Here is a 26,527-nt window from a genome sequence, read left to right on the forward strand (position 1 = left end):
GAGAGAGAGAGAGAGAGAGAAAGAGAGAGAACACTTAAGAGTGCCTTTGATAACAATGTTAGCATAACTCAGCTATAGGGTCTGTAGGCACAGCATACACCAGGCCCTGGTTCAATAAATTCACCATTAAAATAAAATAAAATAAAATAAAATAAAATAAAATAAAGGGTGTGCTTACCGAAGCAATAAAATCAATCAATAACTTTGAATTCCTTCATATATGTCTTATAATCAAATGGTTCTTTGCTGCATATAGAGGTGGGATGGGAAAACTGAGGGGAAAAGGTTGAGGGGAAATATTTACGTTTTTCAGTTGTCAGCTAAACTATCCACTTAAAAATTACTATCTATATCTATTTACTTGTATGTTGGGAGGAGGTGCCTATGGAGGTCTGCAGACAACTTGCAGGAACTGGTGCTTGAAGGAAGGACAGATCGACAAACCATGGCACCTAGCAAATGGCCTCACAGAGTTTGCAAATGAACTAAGAATACCTGATACCCCAGGCAAACCAGGGGCAGCTTGTATTGTCATGACAGTACCTGGGCTTCGGAGCAAACTATCCGGGCTTGAAGACAGTTCAGTGGCTAGAACGCTTGTTGTGCAATCCTGGTGACCCAAACCCTAGAACCCATGTCAAGGTGGAATAAGAGAACAGACAGACTCCACAAAAGCTGTCCTGTGTATGCTACACATGCACCACGGCACATGCGCGCGCGCACACACACACACACACACACACACACACACACACACACCAATAATAATTAAACACACACAATTAATAATAATTAATAAAAGTAATAACTAAGAATTTTTGAGACAGAGTCTCTCTACATACTCCTGGCTGTCCTGAAACTCACTATTGTAGACCAGGATGACCTTGAACTCACAGAGATGCACCTGCCTCTTGGAGCAATAAGAATCAGAATTCTGGCAAAGCTGATCGGCCTGCCCTTCTTTGACTTTTTGAGAGACAATGCTGGCGACATTAACACTTGGAACTCTTTGGATAACGGAGAATGAAATAGTCAACATCTGGACCATCCACCTGATGTGCTGGTGTGTGTCTACAGTCCTGACTTTTGGGAGGTAGAGACAGGAGGGCCAGAAGCTCCAGGCTGGCCTTGGTCACATAGGGAGTTGGAAGCCAGCCTGGACTACATGAAACCCTGTCTCAGAAACATCAGCAGAACCTTTGCTATCTTCCAAGTGATAGGTGTCCGTGGAAAAGTGTCACAGGTAATAAAATATCCATTTGAGATACAAACTGACAGATACAACTGTGGGTGAGGTTTGGGCCTCCACACTTCAATGAACTCTTCAGGAAACAATTTACCACCCAGGGAGCTTTTCTGGAGAAAAAGAAGTAGCCATGGTTATGTAATTAAGGTAATTAATACGTTCCTCTGCTTTCTCACTCCTTATGCTTGACTTCAACTTTCCACCAAAACACTGCAGGAGCCCAGGGCCTTGCACTATGCTGTGAGGCAGGGAGAGGATCCCCCCCCCCCCCGAGAATCAGCAATGAAGCTAAGTGTGCTAGTTTCCAGCTCTAAGCCCAGCACCAGGAAGGCAAAGACAGGCAGGTGGATTGCTGTGAGTTTGAGAAAGCCAGCTTGAGCCACACAGCATCTTAGTAAACAGTGTGTGTACATGTATACACACACACACACACACACACACACACACACACACACACACACACACACACACACACTCAGAGAGAGCTGGACATGGTAGTGCACACCTTTAATCCCAGCACTGAAGATGCAGAGGTAGGGGAGTCTCTGCACCCTATCTACATTGTAAGTTTCAAGGGCCTAGGAGAGACCTTGTCTCAAACAAACAACACAAACCATCAGACACAATGTTGTACTCACTTAAACCCTTCGGGGTGGGAATAGTTACTGCTGGTTTAAAAAGAAAAATCAACTCTGGTGATGTTAGCATGTATCAGGTCACTGTTGTTTTCAAATGAATTTCACCAGCCAACAAACAATAACATTTCAAACCACAGTAACAGCTTTTGTGGGTTTTCCAGTTCCCTAAGAGCTTGAGAAAAGTTTGAGAAGCAGAATCGTAAGAAACAAGAAGGAGTTGGAGAGCTGGCTCAGCGGTTATGCGCTCAGACTGTTCTTGCAGGGAATCCAGGCTCAGTTCCTAGCATCCACAACAGGCGGCTCACAACCCCTTCTAACTCCAGCTCTTGGTATCCAGCACCCTCACTGGGCCTCCACAGGTGATCTCACTCATGTGCACATGCACATATACACACAGAATAAATTTAATAAATAAATAAATTACTTAAATACGGGGCTGGGAGTGTGGCTCGGGTGATAGACTGCTTGTCTAGTGTGCACCAAGCCCTGGGTTTGATCTCCAGCATCAATCATGCAAGCAAGGTGGAGCAGCCTAGAATCCCAGCACTCGGGAAGCAGGGGCAGGAGGGTCAGGAGTTCAAGACCAGCCCCTAGAACATAGCAATTCTGAGGCCTGCCGGGAAATACATGAGACCTTTTCTCTACAAACAATGAGATGGTTCAGAGGGTAAAATCACCTGCTGCTAATTCTGACAATCCTCACAGTAGAAGGGAAGAAATGATTCTTACAAGCTGTCCTCTGACTTCCACACAAATGCTCTGGTGTATGGACATAAACAACCAACACACACACACACACACACACACACACTCCCCAAATCATAAATGCAACAGAGAAAATGACAAGAGTAGGAAACAAACAGCTTCTTCAAGCCAGATCTTTGTCATGTTCTAGTGGGCAAAAGAGGGAGAAAGGAGAGAAGGTAGAAACGCCTCAGATGTTCAATGACAGGAAAATGGCCGAATAAATAACAGAGCCTCCATTTGGTGGAACATTATGCAGTCATTAAAAATTATGTCCTTGGGTCGTATTTATTGTTGTTGGAAATTGCTCGGCATGTTTAACACACTGTTAAGAGATTTTTAAAGAAAAAAAAATGAAAGAAAGCAATTTTCACGACTGCCACTACGGTTGATGCCGCAATTTACAGGGAAGTCGGAAAATGGAATCCTGGGAAATTGACAGATACCAGATGCTCCTGCAAGTTTCCACAGAGCCCAGCGGGAGTCATGGGGGTGTCTAGGGGTGAGTTTAGACACCTTGCCATACTATGATTTGTAAGGCAACAGGCTACCCAGGCCCACAAGCTTCTTCATCATTCACTTTCTACTTTTAAACTCACAAGGAGACCAAATATCTGAAGTCAACATTTTCCATACTCATCCCATGGCAGCAGCAGAGGCGCCTTCCAAGCCCCCCATCCCCACCCCCGGCTTCCCACACTCGATTCTCTTCCCAATCTGACATCAGCACTGGGGACCACTATTCCAATGACTGCTTGGGCCAGTGTCTACTTGGGTTCCCAGTCCTCACCCAAACTGAAAACTTCAGGTCTCACCTAACCTGCAAGATGGTGGAGCAGGGACCCTGCCAGGGAGGGAGTCTTTGGGGCGCTGCTTTTCCCCCAGGCCCACTGGCTGTTAACACATGTCCCTGCCATCTGCTGCCTGCTTTGCAGGCACATGTCTGCTCCTTCTCCTCATTTTGGTGCATAAGTCCCTCTGCATGCCCAAATGCCACCTGCCACATCTGTCTGTCTGTAATTTGTGTGCTCTGCGCAGTGGCTGGTGAGGAAGTTGAGTTCTTTATGATGCTGCAGGATCCTGGGTGGACTGCTCTGGATGGTTGGAGGTATCCAGCCACTAGCCTTTCAGGGACACTGTTGTCTTTGAGTGCATAGGCTCTGGGGTCCCTCTGACCTAGAGGTCATACAGGGGGGTAGCTCTTAGAAGATCTGAAAAGTCGGACCCTGCCCCTGCCATCTGTCAATCACTGGGTTTCTGTATAAATCACAATAAGCAATGGCCCATTCATCTTTTATGTTACTCAAACCCTTTCAGCCTGTGTGAGGCAGCCTATTGGTCTGGTCCTAAAGGCAAGGAACATGGGTACTGCCCTTAACTCAAAGGAGTACAGGGTCAGGCAGGAAGAGAATTTTAGACAAGGTCAATGTTAGTAAGAGTCAGAGCCAGGTGTGGTGGCCCACAGCTGCAATCCTAGTCCTTGGGAGGCTGAGGCAAATGGATCACAGTGACTTCAAGGTCAGTCTGGGCTACACAATGAGTGTGGTTAGCCTGGGCAATAAAGGGAAATGTGGTATTCAAACAATACGGAGTAGATATAGCTGGGGTACAAGTCGAGTTTAAATCTGACTCCAGAGCTGACCATTCCACGACTGAGCTAAAGGACCCTCCATTTTTTTATCCCAGGTTGACTCCACAGTGGATACTGGCAGAGGGGAGAACAAGGTGTGTTAGTGGCACAGAAAAGGCCTCTGCCTTGCTGGGCTCTGGGACCTTGGTCACGTTGGTGGAACTGTTTAGGAAGGATTAGGAGCTGTGTCGCTGGAGGTGGGCTTGGAGGTTTCAAACGTCTAAGCCATCTCTGTCTGCACGCCACAGTGAAGACAGGAGGGATATCACGAGGTCCTTGAGTCGAGTAAAAGGAGGTGACCTAGGTCCGAATGGACCTCTGGATGGGAAATGACTTCCCAAGCATCCAACTACCTTGTACCAGCTGGGCCACAATATCCACCACCATCAGTACTCAGGGTCACAATAACCCGAGTGCAGTGATTGGAATGAAAATGGCCCCCAGAGGCTCATGGGGGGGGGGCGCGACACTATTAGGAGGCGTGGCCTTGTTGGAGTAGGAAGTGTCACACTGGAGTTTCAGAAGCCCAAGCCAGGCTCAATGGTCCCTCTCTCTTCCTGCTGCCTGCTGATCGGGATGTAAAACTCTCAGCTAATTCCCCAACAGCACGTGTGCCTGCAGCCAACCACACTTCCTACCCTGATGATGATGGACTGAAACCTCTGAAGAGCCAGCCAGACCCATTTTTTCTTTCTTTATAAGAGTTGCCATGGTCATGGTATCTTCTCACAGTCGTAGAAATCCTAAGACACTGATGAAATAAGATTCCTGCCAATGGAGTGGCCTTCAGAGCCATACACGCCATCCTCCTTGCGCATCCTGGGGATGTCAATGAAGTATCATAGCGTGGTCACCTGCTGAGTGAGCCACGCATACCAAAGCTAGGGTCAGGGACCGCTGCTGTGACCCAGGCGGCTCAACAGCTCAACAGTCTGCAAAATCCCGCTCCCCTCACGCTGTGAAAGCTGTGCCTGGGAGACAGGGAATTTCATCTTCCAGGCGCCTCACCCTATAGCGATGTGTGGCCAGGCTCCTGGCAAGGACAACCTTCCATCCTCCATGTCTTGTGGACCAGGAGGCTCAAACACTCCCCCCTCCCACACCTGAGATGCTTGCCCAGGACCTGTCAAAGGGAAACCTTTCATGTTCTATGTGTCGTGGTGGTCTAAGTATCAGGCCAGCTCTGGCTTCAGGGACAAAGCTTTTCTACCTGTCTAGCAGGTCCGTTCAACCTCCAGCCCTCAGGTACAGCACACAAACCATTAAACTGACTTAAAACATGGGATTTTTGTTGTTGTTGTTGTTGTTTGCAATTCTTTACGTTTTGTAACTGGACTGCCCAGTTCTCAAGTGTGAACTCTGCATATGGTGTCTATCACAATGTCACTTTGAAAGAGCAGGCAGCGTGTGCGCCCCCACCAAAGCTGTTCTCTGGAGACACCGTGGGGCCAACTTCTCAAAGTGCCACGGCGGCTGCATCATAGATGGCTTCCTACCTTTCTCAGAGAACCTCCTAGAAGCTTCCCTGAAGCCCAGAGCGCGGGCAAGAAGCCTTGCAGGAGAAAGGGGGCTGAGGGCTCTTTCAGGGAAGCCGGGCTGCACTGGAGACCCATTGGCCTGTGATGTTTAGGCAGCTGGCGACCAAGGAATTACGGAAACTTCCTGCAAACTAGCACAGGTCCAATGTCTCCCCAGGGCCAGGGCTGCACCTTACAGGGAAGCTGCACTTGTCTGAGAGCTGGGAATAAACCCAGACCCTTCTCAGAGCCCATTTTGGGGGAAACAGGAGTTAGGTATGTTGTGATATATGGGGATAGTTGATATCTCTGTGATGGGTGATGTATGGGGAACGGGGGGAAGGGGTTGTATTTCTCCAGTAGAGCCTAACACACACTCAGTCCCGAGCAGGGAAGTCCTGAAGGCTCCCAGGAACGTAGGAAAGCCTCAGTAGTCAATCAGTGTCCTGGTCTATCAAAGGTGGCTCCCAAGGCCCCACCCACGCACCCCTCTCTGAGACTCCATGGACAGGTAATAGTTGCTAATGGCTGAGGAGATTTGCTTTAGTGGTGAAGCTGCTGGCAAGATGCCCAAAAAACCCCTCATGGAAACTCCTATAAGCAACCCTAATGAGACTCCGGGGTGGACGTGGGGGGGGGGGCGGCGGGACGAGGAAGGGAGACTTAACTGGGAAAAGAAAGGGCTCTGCAGGAGTGGGAGGGACAAGAGAGGGAGTTAGGGATGAATACGATTAAAATACACGTATGAAAACGTCATAACAAAACCATTATTATGTAAAATATATACTAATGAAACTCTGCAAGTACGACTGACACCCTGGGACAGGATGCTGTAGGAGCCAAGGAAGCTCAGAATGGCTGGGAGGGCCCGGGCAGGCCAGCCAAGTCTGTGCTGTCGCCCGTCACTCACCTTGCAAGGCTTCTTTGGCTCTGGCCAGTTCCTGCTCCTTCTGTACCAGCTGCACCCGGAGCTCAGTGGCTGAGAGGACCTCGGAGCACTTGCCGCCCTGTGACTCCTCCAGGTCCTTCGCCAGCATTTCCTTCATCTGCCTGAGAAGGTGTACTTCCTCCTGAAGCTGGACCACTTCCTCCCGCAGGAGCACTAGGGAACAAAAGCAGCCGGTCAGAGGTGGGGGGCCTGGGAGAACTCAAGCTTCTCCTATAAGCCGAGCACACAGGACCTTTTCCTACCTGGACCCAGGTTCCACCCAGTCCACACACATACAACCCATATTCCCAAACATCCGATGCTTCTATGGTCACTCAGTGTCCTCCTGGTAGCCACAGACTCATTCTGATCACGACTTAACCCATGCCCAGGGAAGCTTTGTGTGTGATCTCTCATAGACTGTCCCAGCCAGACCTGAGCCTGGTATCTACAGAATCCTCTACCAGGCCACTGAGGCTCAAAGAGGTCAAAGAACGCGGAAAAGCCAGGCTATGCTATACCACGCTGACCCTGGCTGTTAGTCATAATTTGAGCACAGTGTCACACTGTGGAATTGGTGCGGAAAGGTACAGTTACATCCTGCAGAGCGCATGCCTCCTGGGGGTTCTGCACCCCACAGAGAACACAGCATTGACAGGTATAGCCTCAAGAATGGGTGCAGGATATGAAGGCAACTACATCCAATCTTGTGTGTGCCTCTCGAGAGATGTCTGTGTCTTGAGAAGGTACCTGGGTAATAATAAGCCTTTAAAGATGAGAGCTCATGGGCATAGTAGCATTTGCTACTGTAGGCCTGTGGACCCTGTGTATCCCGTTAAGAACCAATAAACCCCAAACTGCCACAGGTGGCACAGGAGGGGGTGCATACAGGTGGCAGGTTCTATGGACCTTCCTGATGACCACTCGTACAAGAGTGATGTAACCAGGTATGGCGGCACATCTGTTTATAACACCAGCCTAAGAAGCTAAGACAAGAGGACTGCTGCAGGTTCAACTAGCCTGGGCTAATAATGAGTTCTAGGCCAGCCTGGGCTACAGAGTAAGACTCTCTTATCCTTTCCTACTCTCCTGAGTCCTCATCTGAAGGCTGGAAAAGAACCAAGTAAAAGGACACAGTGACAGCTCCGGAGGTAGCCGCAGAGCCTCTGCTGAAGGCAGCTCCAGCACTGTCCCCTCCTGTCCCAGCCACCCTCCACTGCAGTCACCAGGTCCTTTCTGACTTCCCACCTCCTTCATGTGACGCATGGAGCACGTCTATGCTCCACCTCACCTCCTCAGATGCATCTTCCCCCAGAGATCTCAGTGCTGGGTGTGTGCGTGTGTGTGTGTGTGTGTGTGTGTGTGCGTGTGCGTGTGTGTGTGTCAGGTGTGTGTGTGTGTCGGGTGTGTACGCGTGTGTATGCCTGTCCTTTCTCACACTGCTGGATTCTAGGGCAGGCTGCTGACTGTCCAGGTCTCTCTGAAAAGCTGCAGAGTAAGTTTGCTGGGTTCTGACCCAGACCTCATTCCAGGCACACATCTCCAGGCAGGAGGTCAGATCCCACAAGGCCTTAACCACAGCCACCCTGCGTCCCTTGCACTGGCTCACCATCTTTAATGACACTCAAGACTTATGTCAGAATCAAGTGTGAGTGACTGCTAGCACAAAGTCATTGACGTGTGTGTGTGTGTGTGTGTGTGTGTGTGTATGAATGGCTTCTATGTGTCTTCAAGCCACTCGAGGAAGCCATTAAAGTCCCTTATTGTCTGTCCATGCAGGCAGCATGGTCTCAAGAGACCCTGTCAGTCCCTGGTCAATTCTTCTATAAATCTTTTTTTTTTTTTTTGGTTTTTCGAGACAGGGTTTCTCTGTGTAGCCCTGGCTGTCCTGGAACTCACTTTGTAGACCAGGCTGGCCTCGAACTCAGAAATCCGCCTACCTCTGCCTCCCGAGTGCTGGGATTAAAGGCGTGCGCCACCACACCCGGCTTCTTCTATAAATCTTAAGTTCTTTCTTGAGATCTTGTTTACTACAAACCACAGGGATTTCCCAACCAGTCAGAGCTGCCAGATTAAGAAAGTACACTTTAAGGCAGTGGTGGCTCACACCTTTAATCCCAGCAATCAGGAGGCAAAGACTGGCAGATAGATATCTCAGTGAGTTTGAGGCCAGCCTACAGAGCAAGTTCTAGGACAGCCAGGGCTATACAGAGAAACCCTGTCTTGAAAAAACGAAACCAAAACCCAAACCAAAACCAACAGCAAAGTAAATCAGGAGCTGACACCCCAGACGCACGGGGCCCAGACCTCAGGGACGCGTGGGTCACGCCTAGGGTAAGTATATGCCACGTAGCATGTAGAACACGCTTGAGCTTGGCGTTCATTTGTACTGTCCTATGTTCTAATTTGACTAGGCTGTCTGTTTCTTCCCTGTGGGGCTCTTCCCTCCCAAGGCCACAGGCGCAGGAAGCAGAGTGACCCGGGGGCTGACACGGCTAGAACACCCCGAGGGACTGGGTGAAGATGGAGAACGAACAGCAGTGGCTAAACTTGAGCTCAGCCAAGTGCAGAGATGGGGGTGGCCTTGGCAGCACACGCATCAGACCAGGTGTAGTCGGCACAGGGGCCCCACCCTCCAGCCCAGCAGCCCCAGCTCTCAAGCAGCCAATGAGAACCTGGCACACCTAACAAGGGCCCAGTCTCAGAAAACCGGGCTGGAAAAACAACCGAGGGAAAATGAGAGGCTCCCTCGAGCTTACTAAGCACCCACACTGGCTGGGCAGGCTGTACAACTTGCAGACTCTGCCCCGCACCTTCCGTGATCAGAGCCAACCTGTCAGTCACGTGGCGGTTCTGGGATCACTGCACAGGGAAGGGACTGTGTCTACAGGCCTCAGTGGTCTTATCTGTGAAATGGGGTGAAGGACATTTAAATGGAGGCTGGGGTGTGGCTCAGGGATAGAAACTGCCCAGCATGCTCAGGGCCCTGAGTTCCGATCCCAGCTCTACTCCAAGTCACTTAAATGTGCCTGGTACCCTGCTCACAGAGCGCCACCAATACGCACAGTTCACCTTGCCTTCTGCACAGAGGGGACTGAACACTCGGATCAGAAACCATGGGCAACAAAGGACCTGGAGGGTGTGCTTGGCTTTCTGCCTGAGAGGGTTTGGTACCTGGCGGTGTGTCTTTGGACAAGACGCTATTCATCTCTGGGCCTTTTTAGGGGTGCTTAGAGGGGAGTAGTGCTCCTTGTAAATCTAGGCGAACGTAACTGCTAGTATATGGGAACAGTGACTCTGGATGCCGGTGTGTAGCTGCACAGCTCAACGGTTGCCAGCCACAACAGGCAGCTTACTGGGTTCAAATTAATTAAGAAGTGAGCCAAGTTTCTCAGCTGTGCAGGCCACACTTGTTCTCAGGTGCAGGAAACTAAGGCACAGGACAGTGCTCAGTACAGAGTATGGACGCTGCGTTCCAGCCAGCGTAGACAGGCACTGGGGGACACCGGAGGAAGGTGCAGCTGCTGAGCCAAACGCTCGTGCCCTGCTCAAAGGAATCTTCCAGGACTGCTCTGTCCTCGTCCAAGCACAGAAAAGCAACAAAGCCATGATCCGTACCCCTCTGCACCGGGAAACCATAACCCTCAGACCGCTGGGCAGGGAGCGCTCGGTCAGTCGGGAGTGCAGAGAGACCAACAAAAGCCACGCTCAGGCAACTGTTGCCGGGAGACTCTTGCCTCCGGGAGCTGATCGCTACCCATGGAGCTAACGTGCCAACCCAAGAGGTCCCTGGTGCCTCTTCCCTGAGGAAGAGGGGGTGTAGTGAACTCTCTCCAAAGGGCAGGTCCACAAGTGGTGACCACGGGAGCTGAGACCTGCCACTCCATAGCCCGCCCCCTTTAGTTGGCAAGAATTCTGATTTTTCAGAAAATATTATCTCCCAGATCCTGATGCAACTAAGGTTGCTTCTGTGACCAGTTCTTGTTAGAGTATAGGAAAAAAAATGTTTTTAAGAAGGAATGCCACTTAAAGACAAAAGGGGGGGGAGACTGAATCTTTTCTCCATATTTTATCTTCAGAGAGTAGATTTAATGGCAGGAGCTGCAACAGTCACCTAGTAATAAAGAGGCAATCAATGTCTCCACTAGATCAGTCCTCACAATTAGCCATGAAATAGCAACTCTCACCATCACGCCAGCTTCATAGATTGGGGGTTGGAGGTAGATGGGGAGTTAAATGACAGGGCCAAGCTCACAGAGAGTCAAGAGCAGGGCCAGGCTTTGGGCCTGCGTGGTACGATGTCAGCACCCTGTTCCAGCTTCTAGCATGCAGTCTAGTTCCGAGTTCTGCGACATACTCTGGCAACAGTAACGGTTGCTGATTTCCTCATATAAACATCTCAGGCATGCTAAGAGAGCTACAGGGTCCTGGGCAGTAACTCTGGGGACCTCCACAGTGGTCAGACCACCTACTGTCCATTGCTAACCAAAATAGAAGGCTCTCTGGGGAGGAACACAGCCTGTGGGTGACTTTAGCAGCAGAGCCCAGGTCAGTATCAGTCCTGGGCTGGTGTGACAATGGAGCCGTGTGCCCTCTTCATCCTCATAACCCCCCAACTCCTTCAGGAGTTTGCTTGTTCTTGTTCCCCCTGGTGGGTCCCAGCCCTTGCCCCAAGTCCACGGTCCCTGCAGCTCCTGAGAAGAATATGGGGTTCCTCAAGAACAGAGATAGGATCTTGTCACATGCGCCATGGTGCCAGCTCCAGGCAGGGCCCTGGCAGGCGTGTGTCCACAGTGCTGGATATTTCAGACAGAGGCAGACCAGGCGGCTCAAGGCAGTTAGTGGAGCTCAGTCTCGGCACCTCTACTTCCTGATGTTGACCCCTGGCGTCTGATCTGAATGGAGAAAATGGAGTCAAGACTGGTTTCCCGGCCATCAGCAAACATTAAACAAAGCAACTGTCTCTCAGGCTCTGCCCTGCCTTTTGACACTGTGACACAATGTTGCTACCTACAAAGTCCAGGCCCTTGGAACTACAATGGTGCCAATAGCAATAGTAAAAGTAATGATAACAATAATAACAACAATAGTAACTTATATATTTATATGTGATCCAAATTTCATGGTTTTAATTAAGTTCACCTCATGTAGGGCTGCAATTCATAGTGATCATGAGACACATGCTGCCACAGACTAAAGAGAATTATTCTAGAAAGTTCTAAATAGGATCAAGGGCAGTTTATCACCAACAGTTTGTTTTGTTTTGAGATAGGGTTTTTTTTTGTTTTTTTTTTTTTCCTTTTACATAGCTCTGGTTATTCTGGGACTAGACTGGCCTTGAACTCACAGAGATCCACCAGACTCTAGCGGTGGTGGAATTAAAAGTTTGCCGCCACGCCTAGCACAGGATCATGATAGAGAATGTGTTCTCCGTCTTAGAGGAGAAAGCTCTGGTCTCAACGCCTAAGGAACCCTGAGCCATAGCCTCCTTGACCTACAGGGCCAGCTAAGAGAGCAGTCAAGGCCCTTGTAAAAAGACTCTGTCAAGGGAGAGAGAAGAACGGAGTGGAGAGATCTGTGTGAGGAAGTTGGGCCCAGGGACTGGTGCCAGCTACCTACCATGGAAGGACACCTGGGTCACCAGCCAGGCATATACCTACTCCTGAGCTCGGATTCTGCCCTTCTCCAGCAAAGTAAATTTAGGGAGAGAGCCATTCAGCTGGAGGTAACCTGAGCTGTCTAGCTGGCTTCTTCATAAGGATACCTTGGTGCCTCTGTAAACTGGCTTCTGGTTTTGGACTGTGGACAAAAGAGGACCTATATTCCTAGGAGGGTCACTAGAGGCATATATACACGAAGACATAAGAGAGGCCCAAGACAAAGAGAGGACTTACAGAAGAACCATCACCACTGTCCCGTCTAGCCTTGCAGAGACAACAGCTGCCACCCTTTCTGCTCTCTTGGTGGCCCCTGATAGGTGACAGGACCCTTCCCTAAGGCCACAAGGCAACCCTGGGCGGAGACTCAGAGACTCTGGCAAGGTACATTGCCTCTCTGTGGGCTGGCCCGAGCCTGACAGGGTCTGGGATAAGCCCTATGCTGCTGGATGGCATGGTTGATGCTCGATAGATATTTGAAGCAAGGTGGATTGAGATAGTGGAGGAGGGGAGCCCGAGAGCAGAGTGGGAAGAGGGATGCTGGCAGCCCAGGGCAGAGAGCGAGGTCTTCCTAGTGGTCCAGGTCCTGTGCTACACTGTACAGAGGTGAAGAGAAGTGTCTTGGCTGACAGGCACATTTAAGGCTATTGATCACTTCTGCTTGGGTGGTACCAGCAAAACCACCCTGGCCCTCCAGAGTGCCCCTTGTGGCACTGGTGTCCCATCTTCACATGAACCCCATGAGATAAGCCATCAAAGCATCTCAAGGGACACTGAAGCCGAGGGACACAGTGGGGGTCGGGGGGTCGGGTAAACCAGGTTGCTCTCTCCTAAGGGTGTCAGACTATAGGCATAGACTCGAGACAGGGTTTCTACGTGTAGCCCTGGCTGTCCTGGAACTCGCTCTCTAGACCAGGCTGGCCTCGAACTCAGAAGTCTGCCTGCCTCTGCCTCCCGAGTGCTGGGGTTAAAGACGTGCGCCAGCCACCACTGCCCCGCAGGCATAGCCTCTTATACTCAATCCTGGTGTGTGCAGCCAGCCAGTAGGGCTGCAGACAGACCAAGGTAGCCCCAGGGCTGACTAATGCAAACCTCCCTGGGCCTGGACCTTTCTTCTCCGGCTAGGTTTGTCCCGCTCCTGTCTTGGTCTTGCTTGGGGCAGGGAGGGGGGACTGGAAACAACCCCCTCTTCTCAGACCACCACTGTCCCCCACTAGTCAGGTTCTCTGCCTGTCTCAACAGCCTCCCCCACCCCTACCCCGTGGCCACTGTCCCTCAAAGCTGGCAGAAAAGGGGCTGGAGCATTCAAGGACTCCCACGTCATGTGATCTTGCCACTCTGAAGCGCCACTCCCAAACAGGAAGGACTACCACCTTTAATTGATGTCACTCATGCTCTCCCCCCACCCCGCACCTCCCCCCAGGCCTTCAGAGCCCCTGGATAAGGTCATTTTTACCCCAGTGCAGGTGCGGCTGGGCACGGTAGGGGACCAGGTGAGGCCTACCTCTTTTTCTGGAACTTCATGCAATCACTTATTTCCTTGGGGTGTGTTTAACTGGCCTGCCCTGCATATTAAACTGCTCCTGTGAGGACCCTGGGCTAATGGCCTGCCATCTTGCTGTCCCCACCCTTACCCCCACCATTCCTCCCCAGGTTCTTTGCATTTCTGGATTCGGCTCTGCTGAGAGCTAAACCTGGGCATCTCTGGATAGGGGCTCCCTTCACATTTGATTGTTTTGTGTGTGTTCATGTATGAATGTGTACATGTATGAGCTACTTACGGCATACATATATACTTATATGGCCTACTTACAGCACAGTCAGAGGACAACCTTAGGTGCCAGTCCTTGATTTTTGCCTTTTTGTAAGATGGGATCTCTTTGTGTTCAACATAGCATGTGCCGGGCTTGCTGGTCTGTGAGCTTCCGGAACTTTCCTGTTTGTTTCTACCTCCCATCTTTCTTAGGCGCCATTGGGATTAAAGACACACGTCATTGCTTGGGTTCTGGGGATCTGAACTCGGGTTCTCATGCAAATGTGGCAAGCATATACACCTTCACAGCCATGTTTCCAGATCCCCTTTTCATTTTTGACACAGCATCCCCACAGGGCTTTGAAACACCTCTTGGGATCCTCCCCTGTTCCCCCTCCTCTCCTCCCCCATCCCTGTCCTTCACAAATGCAAACAGGGCCTTGACCACCAATGCTGACTCACCCACTCAGAGTTCATCCTCAGATGGTGCTCTGGGGCTGCTGGCAGCCCTCCTTACCACCAATGAACAACAGCCAACAACATGTACCCAAGTGTCTTAGTCAGGGTTTGTATTCCTGCACAAACATCATGACCAAGAAGCAAGTTGGGGAGGAAAGGGTTTATTTGGCTTACATTTCCATACTGCTTTTGATCACCAAAGGATGCAGGACTGGAACTCAAGCAGGTCAGAAAGCAGGAGCTGATGCAGAAGCCATGGAGGGATGTTCTTTACTAGCGTGCTTCCCCTGGCTTGCTCAGCCTGCTCTCTTATAGAATCCAAGACTACCAGCCCAGAGATGGTCCCACCCACAAGGGGCCTCTCCCCCTTGATCACTAATTGAGGAAATGCCCCACAGCTGGATCTCATGGAGGCACTTCCCCAACTAAAGCTCCTTTCTCTGTGATAACTCCAGCTGTGTCAAGTTGACAAAGCTAGCCAGTACACCAAGGTAACTTGCACTGCACCTAAATTCTCACCCAAGGTGTGAACACTCAGCCTGAGACAAGTGTTCTACTGCTTGCAAAAGGAAGAGAATCCTAGCAAACTGATTCTGCCAGTTTTGGAGGAGCCCTCACCCCCTGCAAACATGAAGGCTACCTGCTGCGTGCCAAGTCCTCCAAGCTAAGATAGTCCTCCAGACACAAGTGATATCAATTTTACTTGCTTAAGAGCTATGAGCTTCCCTCCGCAACTACTTCTGTTCCCACTGCTCTTTATCCTTGGGGACCAGCCTCCTGCTGCCCCCATGGGCCTTGCTCCTCTTCTGCTACCTGCAGGTTATCTTGGAGCACCAACCGCGCAACTCTTGAGTTCACAGCCTGGGTTGGGTATTCACCCAGAGACACTAAGCTTGGATCAAGAGTACCACCCTCAACCGCATGCAGAGTTGAGCAGCAAGCAGCATTTGTTCCAACACACACACACACACACACACACACACACACACACACACACACACACGTGCGCGCGCGCAAAGGCTGAGGGCGTGACTCAGTGGCAGAGCTTGGACCAATCAGCGCAAGCAAACTCTTGAGGGCGTGGCAAAGCCTGTCTAGCCTGTGTGAGAGGTCCCGTGTTCCATCCCCAGCGCTGCAAAAACAAGCTAGCCCCAATTTGCAGGTGCAGAGCTTGGGCAGGTCAGCTGGCTGGTTCAAGGTCAGACAGCCGGTTCTGATGGCTCAGGCGCACCCCAGTTCAAAACTTCGTCAGATTCCAAAGCTCAAAGCCAACCCCCTTCCCTAAATGGCACCCTGTGAAATACCAAGTAAAGAGGCTGACCAGAGGGGACAGACCTCAAAGTGGGCTTCTCTTTGAGTGACCTTCTTCCCTCCCAAAGTCAGTTTCTAGAAAGGAGGTGCCCATGGGGTTGGAGTAGTGGCACAGAAGTCACCAGGTGGCCCTGTCTGTTCCCCTTTCTTGTGGCCCCAGAGAGCTATGGGACCAGGAGGAGCGGGCCTGGGGCAAGAGGGGGTGGAGGCGTGTCCAAACCCTGGATATTTTCTCCTGAGATAAAAGAGAGTGAGGTCGCTGTCCCCCTGCCAAGAGTGAGCCTGCCTATCTCCATATCCCCGTATACTGAGCTCTGTGCCCCCCACCTTTGCCTTACCAGAGAAGGTCGTGTAGCCGGTAACAAGGTTAAACATCTTTTTCCATTATAAGGTCATTTCAGGAGCACCCGAGATTCCTCCTCATGCAAATGAGGCATCCCCAGCCCCCCAGCCAATGGTGTACACTCACCCCGGTAGCCCATACTGACCTCCCCTCAAAGGTTTAAATAGTTTTTGTTTCCCTCAATAAATAGAGCCAGTTCTCTGAAGCTGTTCCCAGGTGTGTGTTCTTTACTACCCACTCACCTATCTGGCCTAGCTAAGCTTCCAGCAGGCCGACTACCCTGAGGGAGAGATGGACACCAGCCAGCACTTCCTTGCTTTACATAGCCTTCCCCATGCCTTTCTTTCCTCTGTCCACTTCTCACCAAAGAAAACCCAATGGAATTAGGGGAAGGATACAGCAGAGGAGGCACTCGTCACCCCACCATGCAGTGGTTCAGGCCTTCAACACACACAGTTCATGGCAAACTGGACCCTCCACCGGAGCCAGGTCAGCCTGCCCTGGCTTGCTGCTGCTGCAGAGATGGAGCCGGCACCCCGAGCCTCAGTTTCCTCTCCAGCTGCCTCTGGCATCCACGAAGCTGATGCAAACCCCTGCCACTGTCAAAGTGGGTTCTGACTAGCTTTGAGGAGCTCTGAGTGCCAAAGCCAGGCTTCCATTCCTATTGTACAGACAGATAAACTGAGACCCGGAGGAAGGGTTTCAATGGATCCATTCATTACCTTGACTGGAATGGATCAAACTGGAAGTCAGGCTAGAAAATGAGCTTGGCGTTGTGGAGTCTATGCCAATCTCAACTGTCAACTCAAGGTCAAATACATCAGCGTATGTCAAGCCTGCCCAGGCAATAGACGTGAATGACCATACAGGGGGACGTAGTCATCACACATAGGGAAGTGGGCACCAGGCTGTGGGTGGGCTCCCCAGGGACTGCCATCACACTGGGATGGCAGAGTTGAAATGCCTGCTGTTTCGGTAGACCCCACCTAAGGCAAACACTAAAATCAAGTCCAGACTGGTCTGAACAAGTCAACAGAATCAGAGGGACCACAGAGACAAATGCTGGGTGATTCCTGGTGCCCTATGACATGTGACCCTCTCCCCTAGGTCCCCTGACCATAGTGGCCAGGATAAGTCCCGATTCTGAAGTCAGCTTCCTGGTTCAAATCTTGACCCTTCCAGGAGAGATAGATGGCTCAGGGGTTAAGAATATGTGCTTCTCTTCTGGATGACCCCAGGCGGCTCCAAGCCACCCGCAACTCCAGCTCCATTCTGATCTGATGCCCTATTCTGGCCTCTTCGGGGACTGCGTCAGCGCACAGACACACTAATCTTAGTTCTTTGACCCTGGAGAGTCACCTTTGCCCCCTGGTATGGAGAATAGGTGTCACAGTGGGCCTCCGGGGGGCTGACGTGATAATGCTCTCTCCAAACAGTCTAGTACAGTATCAGCCCTCAGGGAACACAGGTAGCCAGCCAGATGTCTGGACCAACTAGGGTCTTCAGAACCTGTAGGCAGAGTGCGAAAGACAGCGAGGTTGCCTCAGGTTAGTGTGACCACAGCAGACACTCGTCCCCAATCCCGAAGGACGAATACAGGGCTCAAAAGCTCTGGCAGGCACCCTCAAACCCATGTAACTCCCTCATCATTATCCTCCTGCCCGACTGAACAGCTGCTTCGGGGGGGGGGGGAATAAAATACGCTCTGCATATTTTAAATAGTTCGCTTATGAAAACCGGCAGGACTAGCTTTACAAACTGTGCAACAGTAAAGTCACTTATGAGAAACTGGTCCCATCGAGGACTGGGATGGCGAAGGAGTGCAGCCTCCCCCAGAGTCAAGTGGCTGGGATTCCCAGAAGGCGCCATCTGGGATATCTCAGGGAGGGCACCAGATCACATCCTGGTGTCCCCCGCATGAAATAAGATCTTCCCTCTGGAATTCCAGTCCAGCCAGAGGAGAGGGGGCACTTCCGGCCCGGGGTCTGTTTCCCACACTCCAGGGTGCCTGGGTCTCTAGCCAATCAAGTTAATTGAAAAATTACTTTGGGATGAGAAGAAGCAGGCCCCGCTGAGGCGGACAGGCTCTCGGGATTCCTATTGGTACCCAGCAGGTCTGGATTTTAACAGTCTACAGCCCAGGAAGGGTAGAAGACCTGGGAAGCTCTGGGCCTCCTAGGAGTTTTGGGGCTCCAGGGCTCTCTGCTAGGCGGACGGACGGCCAGGGAAACTTCCAGTCTCAGACTGGAGCTGTCACTAAGCTGAGCAGAGAACCTGCTTGGGTTCAGTCTTCTGCACACTGCATAAACTGGGTACAGAAAAGTGTAACTACAACTCCAGCAGGAGAGGTGGAGGCTAGAGAATTATAGGGTCAAGACTCCAGTGAAGAAATTTTGGCACGAAGAATAAAAACCTAGCCCAAGAGTGCAGGCCAGTTAGCGTGGGTCTTTGGTCTTGTTCACCTGGCTGCCAGATTATTCCCCACCCCCTGACTCCCACACATCACATCTTGGGGTGCTATTCTGGTTCTGCGATGGGCCACCCCAACACCCAGTCCTAGTAAATCGTACTGCAAACGAAGCCTGAGATGTAGACCAGCCTCAAGACGAGGGAAAGGCTGCCTGCACGGCACAGGACAAGATGCTGTCCTTACGCCCAGGAGGCTCTGCCAAGGACCCAGACTACACAACTCGGTCCCAATATACGGCGGCCTTCAACCTGGTCTTCAAAGCGCCCTCACATCTATTATGTTTATTATCTCAACCTAGTGGTGTGTTTTATTGTTCTCATTAGAAGGAGAAATGGTGACTCAGCCTAGTCATACAGGGTGGGTGTTGCAGCCTTGCCTGAAGCTGGTCCTCCATGCCCTCCTGTCCATTCCAGCATGCAGCCTCCAGGGCACACCCAAGCTTCTCTCTCTCTCTCTCTCTCTCTCTCTCTCTCTCTCTCTCTCTCTCTCTCTCTCCAGGCTACACTATCCATCCTTATCTTCCTAGGCCCCCTGTTGTGACTGTGAACATCAATTCCAAAGTGGCCTGACCCATCTCTTAGAGACCTCTGCTATCAACTTGTGGGAACTCCAAAATGGGGGAACCAATGGAGACACTATCACTGCCCCTCCTTCCTGGAAGTCATGTCCTTAGATGTGACATAAAGGAAGCTAATGTTTCAGATGCTTTATTCAGCTGGGCTGGAGGCATCGCTCGCTTGATAGAGTGAGCGCTTGTTTAGAGGCACGAGGGCCCCATTTCGATCTCCAGCATGGTGAAGTGTGCCTATCATTCCCAGCACCGAGGAGGCGGAGGCCAGGGGGTCAGGAGTTCACAGTCATCCTGAGCTATATAGAGAATTCAAAGCCAGCTAGGGCTGCATGATGTTCCACCATATAGTCAGGGTCCAGAGGAATGTGGGGTTCTTGGGAAAGAGGGAAGAACAACGGGGTGAGGGGCAGTCTCCAGGAACCTGACCCCACCACGGAGCTTCCTGTGTGACTTCTAGCTTTGAGCGCCCCTGTAGAGGGAGTGTGGCTCAGTGGTGAGAAGCAGGCTCCAACTCTAAAGATGGGGTTTGGGTTGAGTCTCTTCTACCCATCAAGAGTTCCAGAAAGGGCTGGAGGGATGGCTCAGCGGGTAAGAGCCCTGACTGCTCTTCCAGAGGTCCTGAGGTCAAGTCTCAGCAAGCACATGGTGGCTCACAACCATCTATAATGGAGTTATATACACCAAGAAAAATGATATGGACCAAATTATGTCCCCCTATACTCAAATTCATGTATTAAGGTCTTCTGGGTATCTGAAGACAATGAAAGTGTACTCACATACATAAAATAAATATACAAATAAATCTTTTTAAAAAGGGGGGGTGTCCCAGAAAGTCACCCTGCCTCTCTCAGGCTCTGTGCCCCCATCTGCCTTACAAGGTTGATAAGAGATTGAATTAGTCTGTCTCTACATCATGGCCTACTGTGTGAGACTACTACACATAGCTGAGATATCCACCCTTCTCCTTCCTTGAGAGCTATATCATCTTCTGGTTCTCCTCTTGCCTGGCAGCACCGTTCCTCAGAGCTTCTGGGACCTTCCATCCCAAGCCTTCAGGTAGGACATTCTTTGCTGACAAATCTTTCAGAGTAGGGCTCCTAGTAGCCAGGGCCTGGCTGCGCCTGGCAGTAATATAGGGTTCCACACAGGAATCTTCTCCTGGCATTCTCCAATTTATCACCAGGGATGTGTCTCACTCCTGCCTGGAGCGGCTACTGACATCCCAATAATATGTCCCATCCTCCCCACCCCAGACCTTGGCTGCCTGGCTCCTCCAACAGTTCAAAGGTCAGGCTTCTTCTAAGCTGAAAGCTGCCTTCTTGGGAGAGCAGAGGGGGAAAGTATTTGAAAAATGTGGTCGGAAGCACCGGGTGGCTTTCCACCCCCACTCCCATCCAGCTCACAGCCAGCTCAACAGAATGCAGAGCACAAGGGTTGGTACCGTGTACCTGAACTAGCAAGGCAAGGGCTGTGTATGATTTACCCAGTGTGATCCTGCTGGCCACCCCAGACCAGGAGCTCTTGATGCTGAACATCTTTATGCCAGGGCCTTCTGGAGTGCTGCTGGTGGAAGCCAGAGACTGCAGGCTCCAGCAGCTAGGGCAGCTTCAACTCATTCTAGAAGCCCAAAAAATGCACACGCAGTGACAGTCACCCTGGCACAGGCTGCCGGCACAGAGGGGTCAAGACGGGGCTTCCCTGGGTGTTCCTTGCAAGCCTACTGAATGTCTCCCATGGGAAAATGAAGTTGCCAACGCTTCAGCTTGGTCACTGGATGATCATGGAGAAGTGTCTGGCCTCAAGAAAGGAAAGCTGGAAGTGAAGGGGACCAGCACTGGATGTGGCTGGGTGGGGGTAGGGCCGGGGCTCCGTGCCTGAGAGCTTGGGCACTGAAAAGTCAGACTCAGAAAGCAGAGGTCTGGAGGCAAAGCCTCGAGCAGGCCCCGCATGCTACACGCCTGTGTATCAGCCTTCCGCAGCCCCGCTCTCTCAGCTGAACCGAAGGCTCTTGCGCGTCTCATTTTGTCAGCTTCAAACCATATACATATACCACGGGCTGTCCAGGCCTTGGCTGGTGACCTCCCTCCTGATGCCTGCAAAATACTGCACATTCCTGGTGGCTGCCTGAGTGGAAGAAGATGGAGGCATGTTCCCTGGGCTCATAAGACAGAGGTGGAGGTCATAACAAAACAACACAAACACACACACACACACACACACACACACACACACATACACACGTACATTCCTGCACACAATATAGCACAGCTGGCTGGGGCTTTCAAGTGGCCTAGACGAGAGATGTTTACACTATCAGTAACTAAGGATGGGGGAGAGAGAGAGAGAGAGAGAGAGAGAGAGAGAGAGAGAGAGAGCGCAACCCCACAGTCACTGGTCCAGCCAGTCCCTCCTGGCATTGCAAGCCGAGTGATCAACCTGGCTGGTGAGAACTGCCACCTACCAAATCAGTTGTGACCGAGAAACGCAGTGCCAACTTTGGTCTGTCTCTGTGCCTGACCTGGAGCAAGGCTTGACGCATTCAAGAAGCCAAGGGACAAGCAGGTAACTCAATGGCAGCAAAGACCCAGTTTTCAGGAAAGACGGGCCTAGCTATGTGACACCCCAGAGCCCAGGCGGTCCTCAGACTCTGAAGAGAGTTATGTATTTTCCTATCTAGCATTTCCCCTGCATATATGATGCAGGGATGAAGAGGGAGTCACCCCACCCCACCCCCAGCCCAAAGCAGTGTGTCCAGCTGTCCCAGGAAGTACCAGGAGGGTGGCAACAGGGACATCATAGAAAGGATTCACCTGGGACTCCACTGGATTGATAGGCACTCTGGACTGGGTGGCATATCAAGTCAACGGGACCAAACCCACAGGCATAGATAGAGCCAACAAGAGATCGAGGGGTCTAGTGTAAGCCCACTCGAGACAGCAGTGACCAGATCGAGGGGTCTAGTGTAAACCCACCTGAGACCGAAGTGACCAAAGAAAGAGAAGAAGGAGAAAAGCAGACAATGTTTCAGGGAACCTGAGAGGTGTCAACAGTTGAATGGCTCACTGAAGACAGGGCGGAGAGTAGAGAGTGATTCATAGAAGGCAAAGGGGACCCTGAGGAGGAGGCCTCCTCAGCCCCAGAGGAACTGCCTTATCTTGAAGTCAAACAAACAAAGGAACAAACAAAAACAAATAAAACTTCAAGGCTGGGTGTGATAGCATTTATTGCCTGCACTTGGAAGGAAGGAAGGCAGAGTCAGAGAGACTCCGGGTGAGTTCCAGGTCAGCCAGGTCTAGACAGCACCAGGCCAGGCAGAGCTACAAAAGAGACCCTGACTCCGCAAAACTAAACGAAATCTGCAAACCAAAGACCAGTAAGGTCCACACTTCCACAGCAAGGAGCAGATGGCACAGGCCACTCCTTATCCACACATGGCTCTCCATAGCACCACAGCTTCCTAACCTGCGGGTCCTGAACGTGGGCATCGTGAATAAGTTGTCAACAGTAAAAGGTTTCTGAGCACACAAGAGTTTGACGAGCCCAGGGTGCTTCCGGCAACGCCCACCTGTGCTGTGTCCTGCGACTCCTCTGTGGCCTTGGTTGTGATCACACAACATGCACACTGCCCCGCGTATGCCCGCATGCCCTCACGCCATGCACTGCCAATGGGAAATGTCTGAAACACCTCGGCTCGGATCCAGCACTTGTGTGTTTTTCGTGGCTATACAGAACTTTCTGCTCTTACAGAAGCATGAACAGTTTAATTATGGAAAACAGAGTCTCTTGGTATTTTCTTCCCTGCATGCCTCGGTGTACATAAAATTAGCATATTTTTGGATTGTGTTGTGAGACTGCTCCAAAAAACTGCTATTTGAGATGCTGACTCCAGCTCTGTAAAACTCGCTCAATAAATCTTGGTTTGGGGTTAGGACAGAAATCCCAACAATCACTGAGATGGTTCGACACATATTTTTGCCAATTTGTACTATGTGGTTATGGGAAGGAACATTCTTAGTACAATGGTTAAATTATGAAATAAAAATATTAACTCTGAAAAAACCCTGAGGACCCTCTGCTCCCCATAGTATTATATTTAGTCAAGATTTAATAGCCTATAACTCCAGGGGATGTGCTATCTCTACTGTGTATACCCCGACAGGTGTATATACACACACACACACACACACACACACACACACTAAAATGTAATAAAATTTAATCTTTAAAATGCCCTACTCAAAGGTCTATTTTCAGATTTTTTTTGTTTTTGTTTTTTCCCTATCTGGGTCAGGTACAGGGTCTAGAAAATTACATTTAAAGATAACATGTTCCCAGGTGAGTCAGACACACGGTCCGGTAGTCATGCCTTAGGGGACGGCCCCAGCAAAACACACATCTTACGCTTTTATAAGCTATCTGGAACAGGCCATAGAAACATTTTGGGAGCTCCGACTGCATCTGAAGTAGTGACCACCAGTCACAAGTGGCTGATTACAAATTAGTCAAATGCACCTCAGCTTAGTTCTCCAATCCCCAAGAGGCGTTAGAAAGTTCTGTCAGACATCTGTCCCATGGTGTCTGCCTCAGTTTCCTCTACTATGCACTTAAGTTCCTTCTCTGAAGGGCTGGTTAAAACTGACTAGAGGGGGCTGGTGAGATGGCTCAGTAGGTAAGAGCACCTGACTGCTCTTCCGAAGGTCCGGAGTTCAAATCCCAGCAACTACATGGTGGCTCACAACCATCCGTAACAAGATATGACGCCCTCTTCTGGAGTGTCTGAAGACAGCTACAGTGTACTTACATATAATAAATAAATAAATCTAAAAAACAAAACAAAACAAAACAAAACTGACTAGAACTTGTGCCTGGGAGAGAGAACGTTGCAGGTCAAGAGCTAAAATTATCCCATACATTTCTTGGTACCTTCAGGAGCCATTTACACAGCATGGCTCTGACCTCATGGGCTCGTGACGACTCTGAGGTAGGGTGTTTGGAATATACTGACTTAGACCCTGGCTTCCACTAACCTTAAAGCTAAGTATGCCAGCGGAGAGCATCTCTGAGTCTTTGCGCTGTCACCTGCCTGCTCGATGTGCCATGCATGGATCTGGTACTTGCTTTGATTCATGACTTCCTTTGGTTCTGGGGCTACAGCAAGTTCGCGTAAGTTCTTTGGAAATGGAACCCCACTCAGGGCCTGGGCCTTGGGCACTCACGCGTGGCTCAGAATAAACTCTTCCAAAAAGCAGGGTTTTGTTATGAACACTATAAAGGGAGGGTCCCGTCTAGGTCATTTTCACGGGGCAGACACTCGGACCCACACCTGAGGAACCCCGTGAGGAAGAGCATGCTGTAGGGACAGCCATACGTCTGCTCCAGAAGCCAGAGCGAGCTTCTGCCTTTGACAGGGAGCATTCAGAATACAAATGTGACTCTTTCTCAGCTGCCAGAGCAGCAGAGGGACCTCACAGGAGCCCAAGGAAGACACAGATGGAGACGCCTGCCTACCTGAACTTTGGGAACTTTAATGAAATGCTGCAGGAATCTGCCCCACAGAAGGCTACCCTGGATCAGCAATGATTCCCAGCTCAGGCCAAACTCTAGGACTCCCACAGACACAAGAAGTATTCATGATGGGTGGTTATGGAGCCACAAACCCCAGGAATCCATCCCCTTATGCTTTATCTGAAAGAAGACAGAGAGGTCACAACCAGCACCCAGGGTGAGGTAGCCCGGCACAGACTAGAAGCAGACACTGCCAAATCATCGCCCCGGGCTGATGCCCCAAGAAGGCATCACAGGGCCTTGCCTGGTGCCCTGAGCCCTGGAGAACGCCCCGCCTCCTGGTGAAACCCAGGCCACCTTTTGGTTCTAGGTAAATCCCCAGGATAAGGAGGAGACCCAACGCTAGGCAGTCACAAATAATATGCCAGGGCTAAGAGGTGATAAGAACCCAAGTTGTCCCCGCCCCCTTAAAGAGGCTACAACTGCACAGCCAAACAAGCTGACACAACCTGCAATCTTGGCACTTGGGAGGTAGCTGCAGAAAGCTCGGGAGTTAAAGGCGAGCCTAGGCTACAGGCCCTTGTTTCAACAAACAGTTTTTGAGATTTGGTCCGGTGGCTACAACAATCCTCTCCAATCGCGGAAACCTGAGTTCTGTCCCAGGGACGCACATGGTTGAAGGCAAAAGCTATTCCCAAAAGGTATCCATGGGCCTTCACACTTGTAAAGAAACAAACAAATGTAAAATTTAAACCTGTAAAAGGAGGAGGAGTGCAGGGTGCCCAGCACTAGCCTGGACCACAGAATTTACTTAAATCAACTCAGCTTAGAGCGTAGCATGTAGAGGGTCCAAACAGGGTGTGTCCACCGGTTAACACCTAAGTCCTTGACCCCCAAGGGTACAGAGAAAGTTCCCAAGGACGTAAAGGAGACAGCCATCATGGTGGTCCTCCCCAGAGCAGAGAGGAATGTGAGGGCTGGAAGAAACTTGGACAGGGGCACAGCTAAGCAAGCCTGCTTCCACAGAGCCTCAGCACCAGCTACAAAGGCGTCCAGAGGGACGGGTAGGGCAGGTGGAGGCTGGGCTGGGAAAAGCTGGAAAAACAGGCTCCACCGGTGGCTTTGGGGACCAGAAGAACTTAAGAATGGATGAATCACAGACAAGAGCTGGCTTCCTCTGTCTCCTTAGCACCCAGCCAGGGACAGCCTGGGACAGAGGTTTGAACAAAAGGCACTAGAATACTGTGGGCAGCCCCAGGGGCCCCAAGTAGGGCAGCTGAGCGCCCTGCTGTCTGTCTTACCACAGCAGGGGCTCGTGAGCTCACAAGACCAAGCACGGATCAGTGTGGTCCATCTAGGAGAGTCTAGAAGCCAGAGCATGGATGAAAATGGGGGGGGGGGGAATTAAACTAGTCATGCTGTGCCCACTTCTGACACCCCTTGGGAGATAGAAAGACTGTACAAGATAACGTCATTGATGTCACAGGGAAGCCAGAATGCATGGCGCGGCATCCAAAACCAACCCCACCCCCCAAAAAGGCGAAGGGCAAGTGTTCAAAGTCTGGAGAGTGGAATCCTGTGTCAAAATGCAGAGCTGGAATGTAGCTCTGCCAGCAGCAGAGTGCCTGCCCAGCATGCATGGGACCATGGGTTGCATCCTCAGCAGTGCATAAAGCAACAGCAAACAAACACAACAGGACAGCCAAGTGCCTGTAATCCTGGAACGGGGAGGTGGAAGCAGGAGGGTCACAAGTT

The 26,527-nt window shown here is 50.9% G+C and overlaps 1 protein-coding gene across 4 annotated transcripts in view; it reads right to left on the reverse strand.

Annotated features, from left to right (window-relative positions):
• Kazn (kazrin, periplakin interacting protein) overlaps positions 1-26,527 on the reverse strand; it is a 372,587-nt gene that overhangs the window by 98,488 nt on the left and 247,572 nt on the right. For all 4 annotated transcript variants that reach the window (XM_021199874.2, XM_029540482.1, XM_029540483.1 and 1 more), the window contains one exon: positions 6,686-6,877. In XM_021199874.2, coding sequence (XP_021055533.1) covers positions 6,686-6,877 — 192 coding nt within the window. The remainder of the gene's footprint in view (positions 1-6,685; positions 6,878-26,527) is intronic.

The sequence above is a fragment of the Mus pahari genome, chromosome 6 (assembly GCF_900095145.1).
Source record: "Mus pahari chromosome 6, PAHARI_EIJ_v1.1, whole genome shotgun sequence".
Classification (NCBI taxonomy): domain Eukaryota; kingdom Metazoa; phylum Chordata; class Mammalia; order Rodentia; family Muridae; genus Mus; species Mus pahari.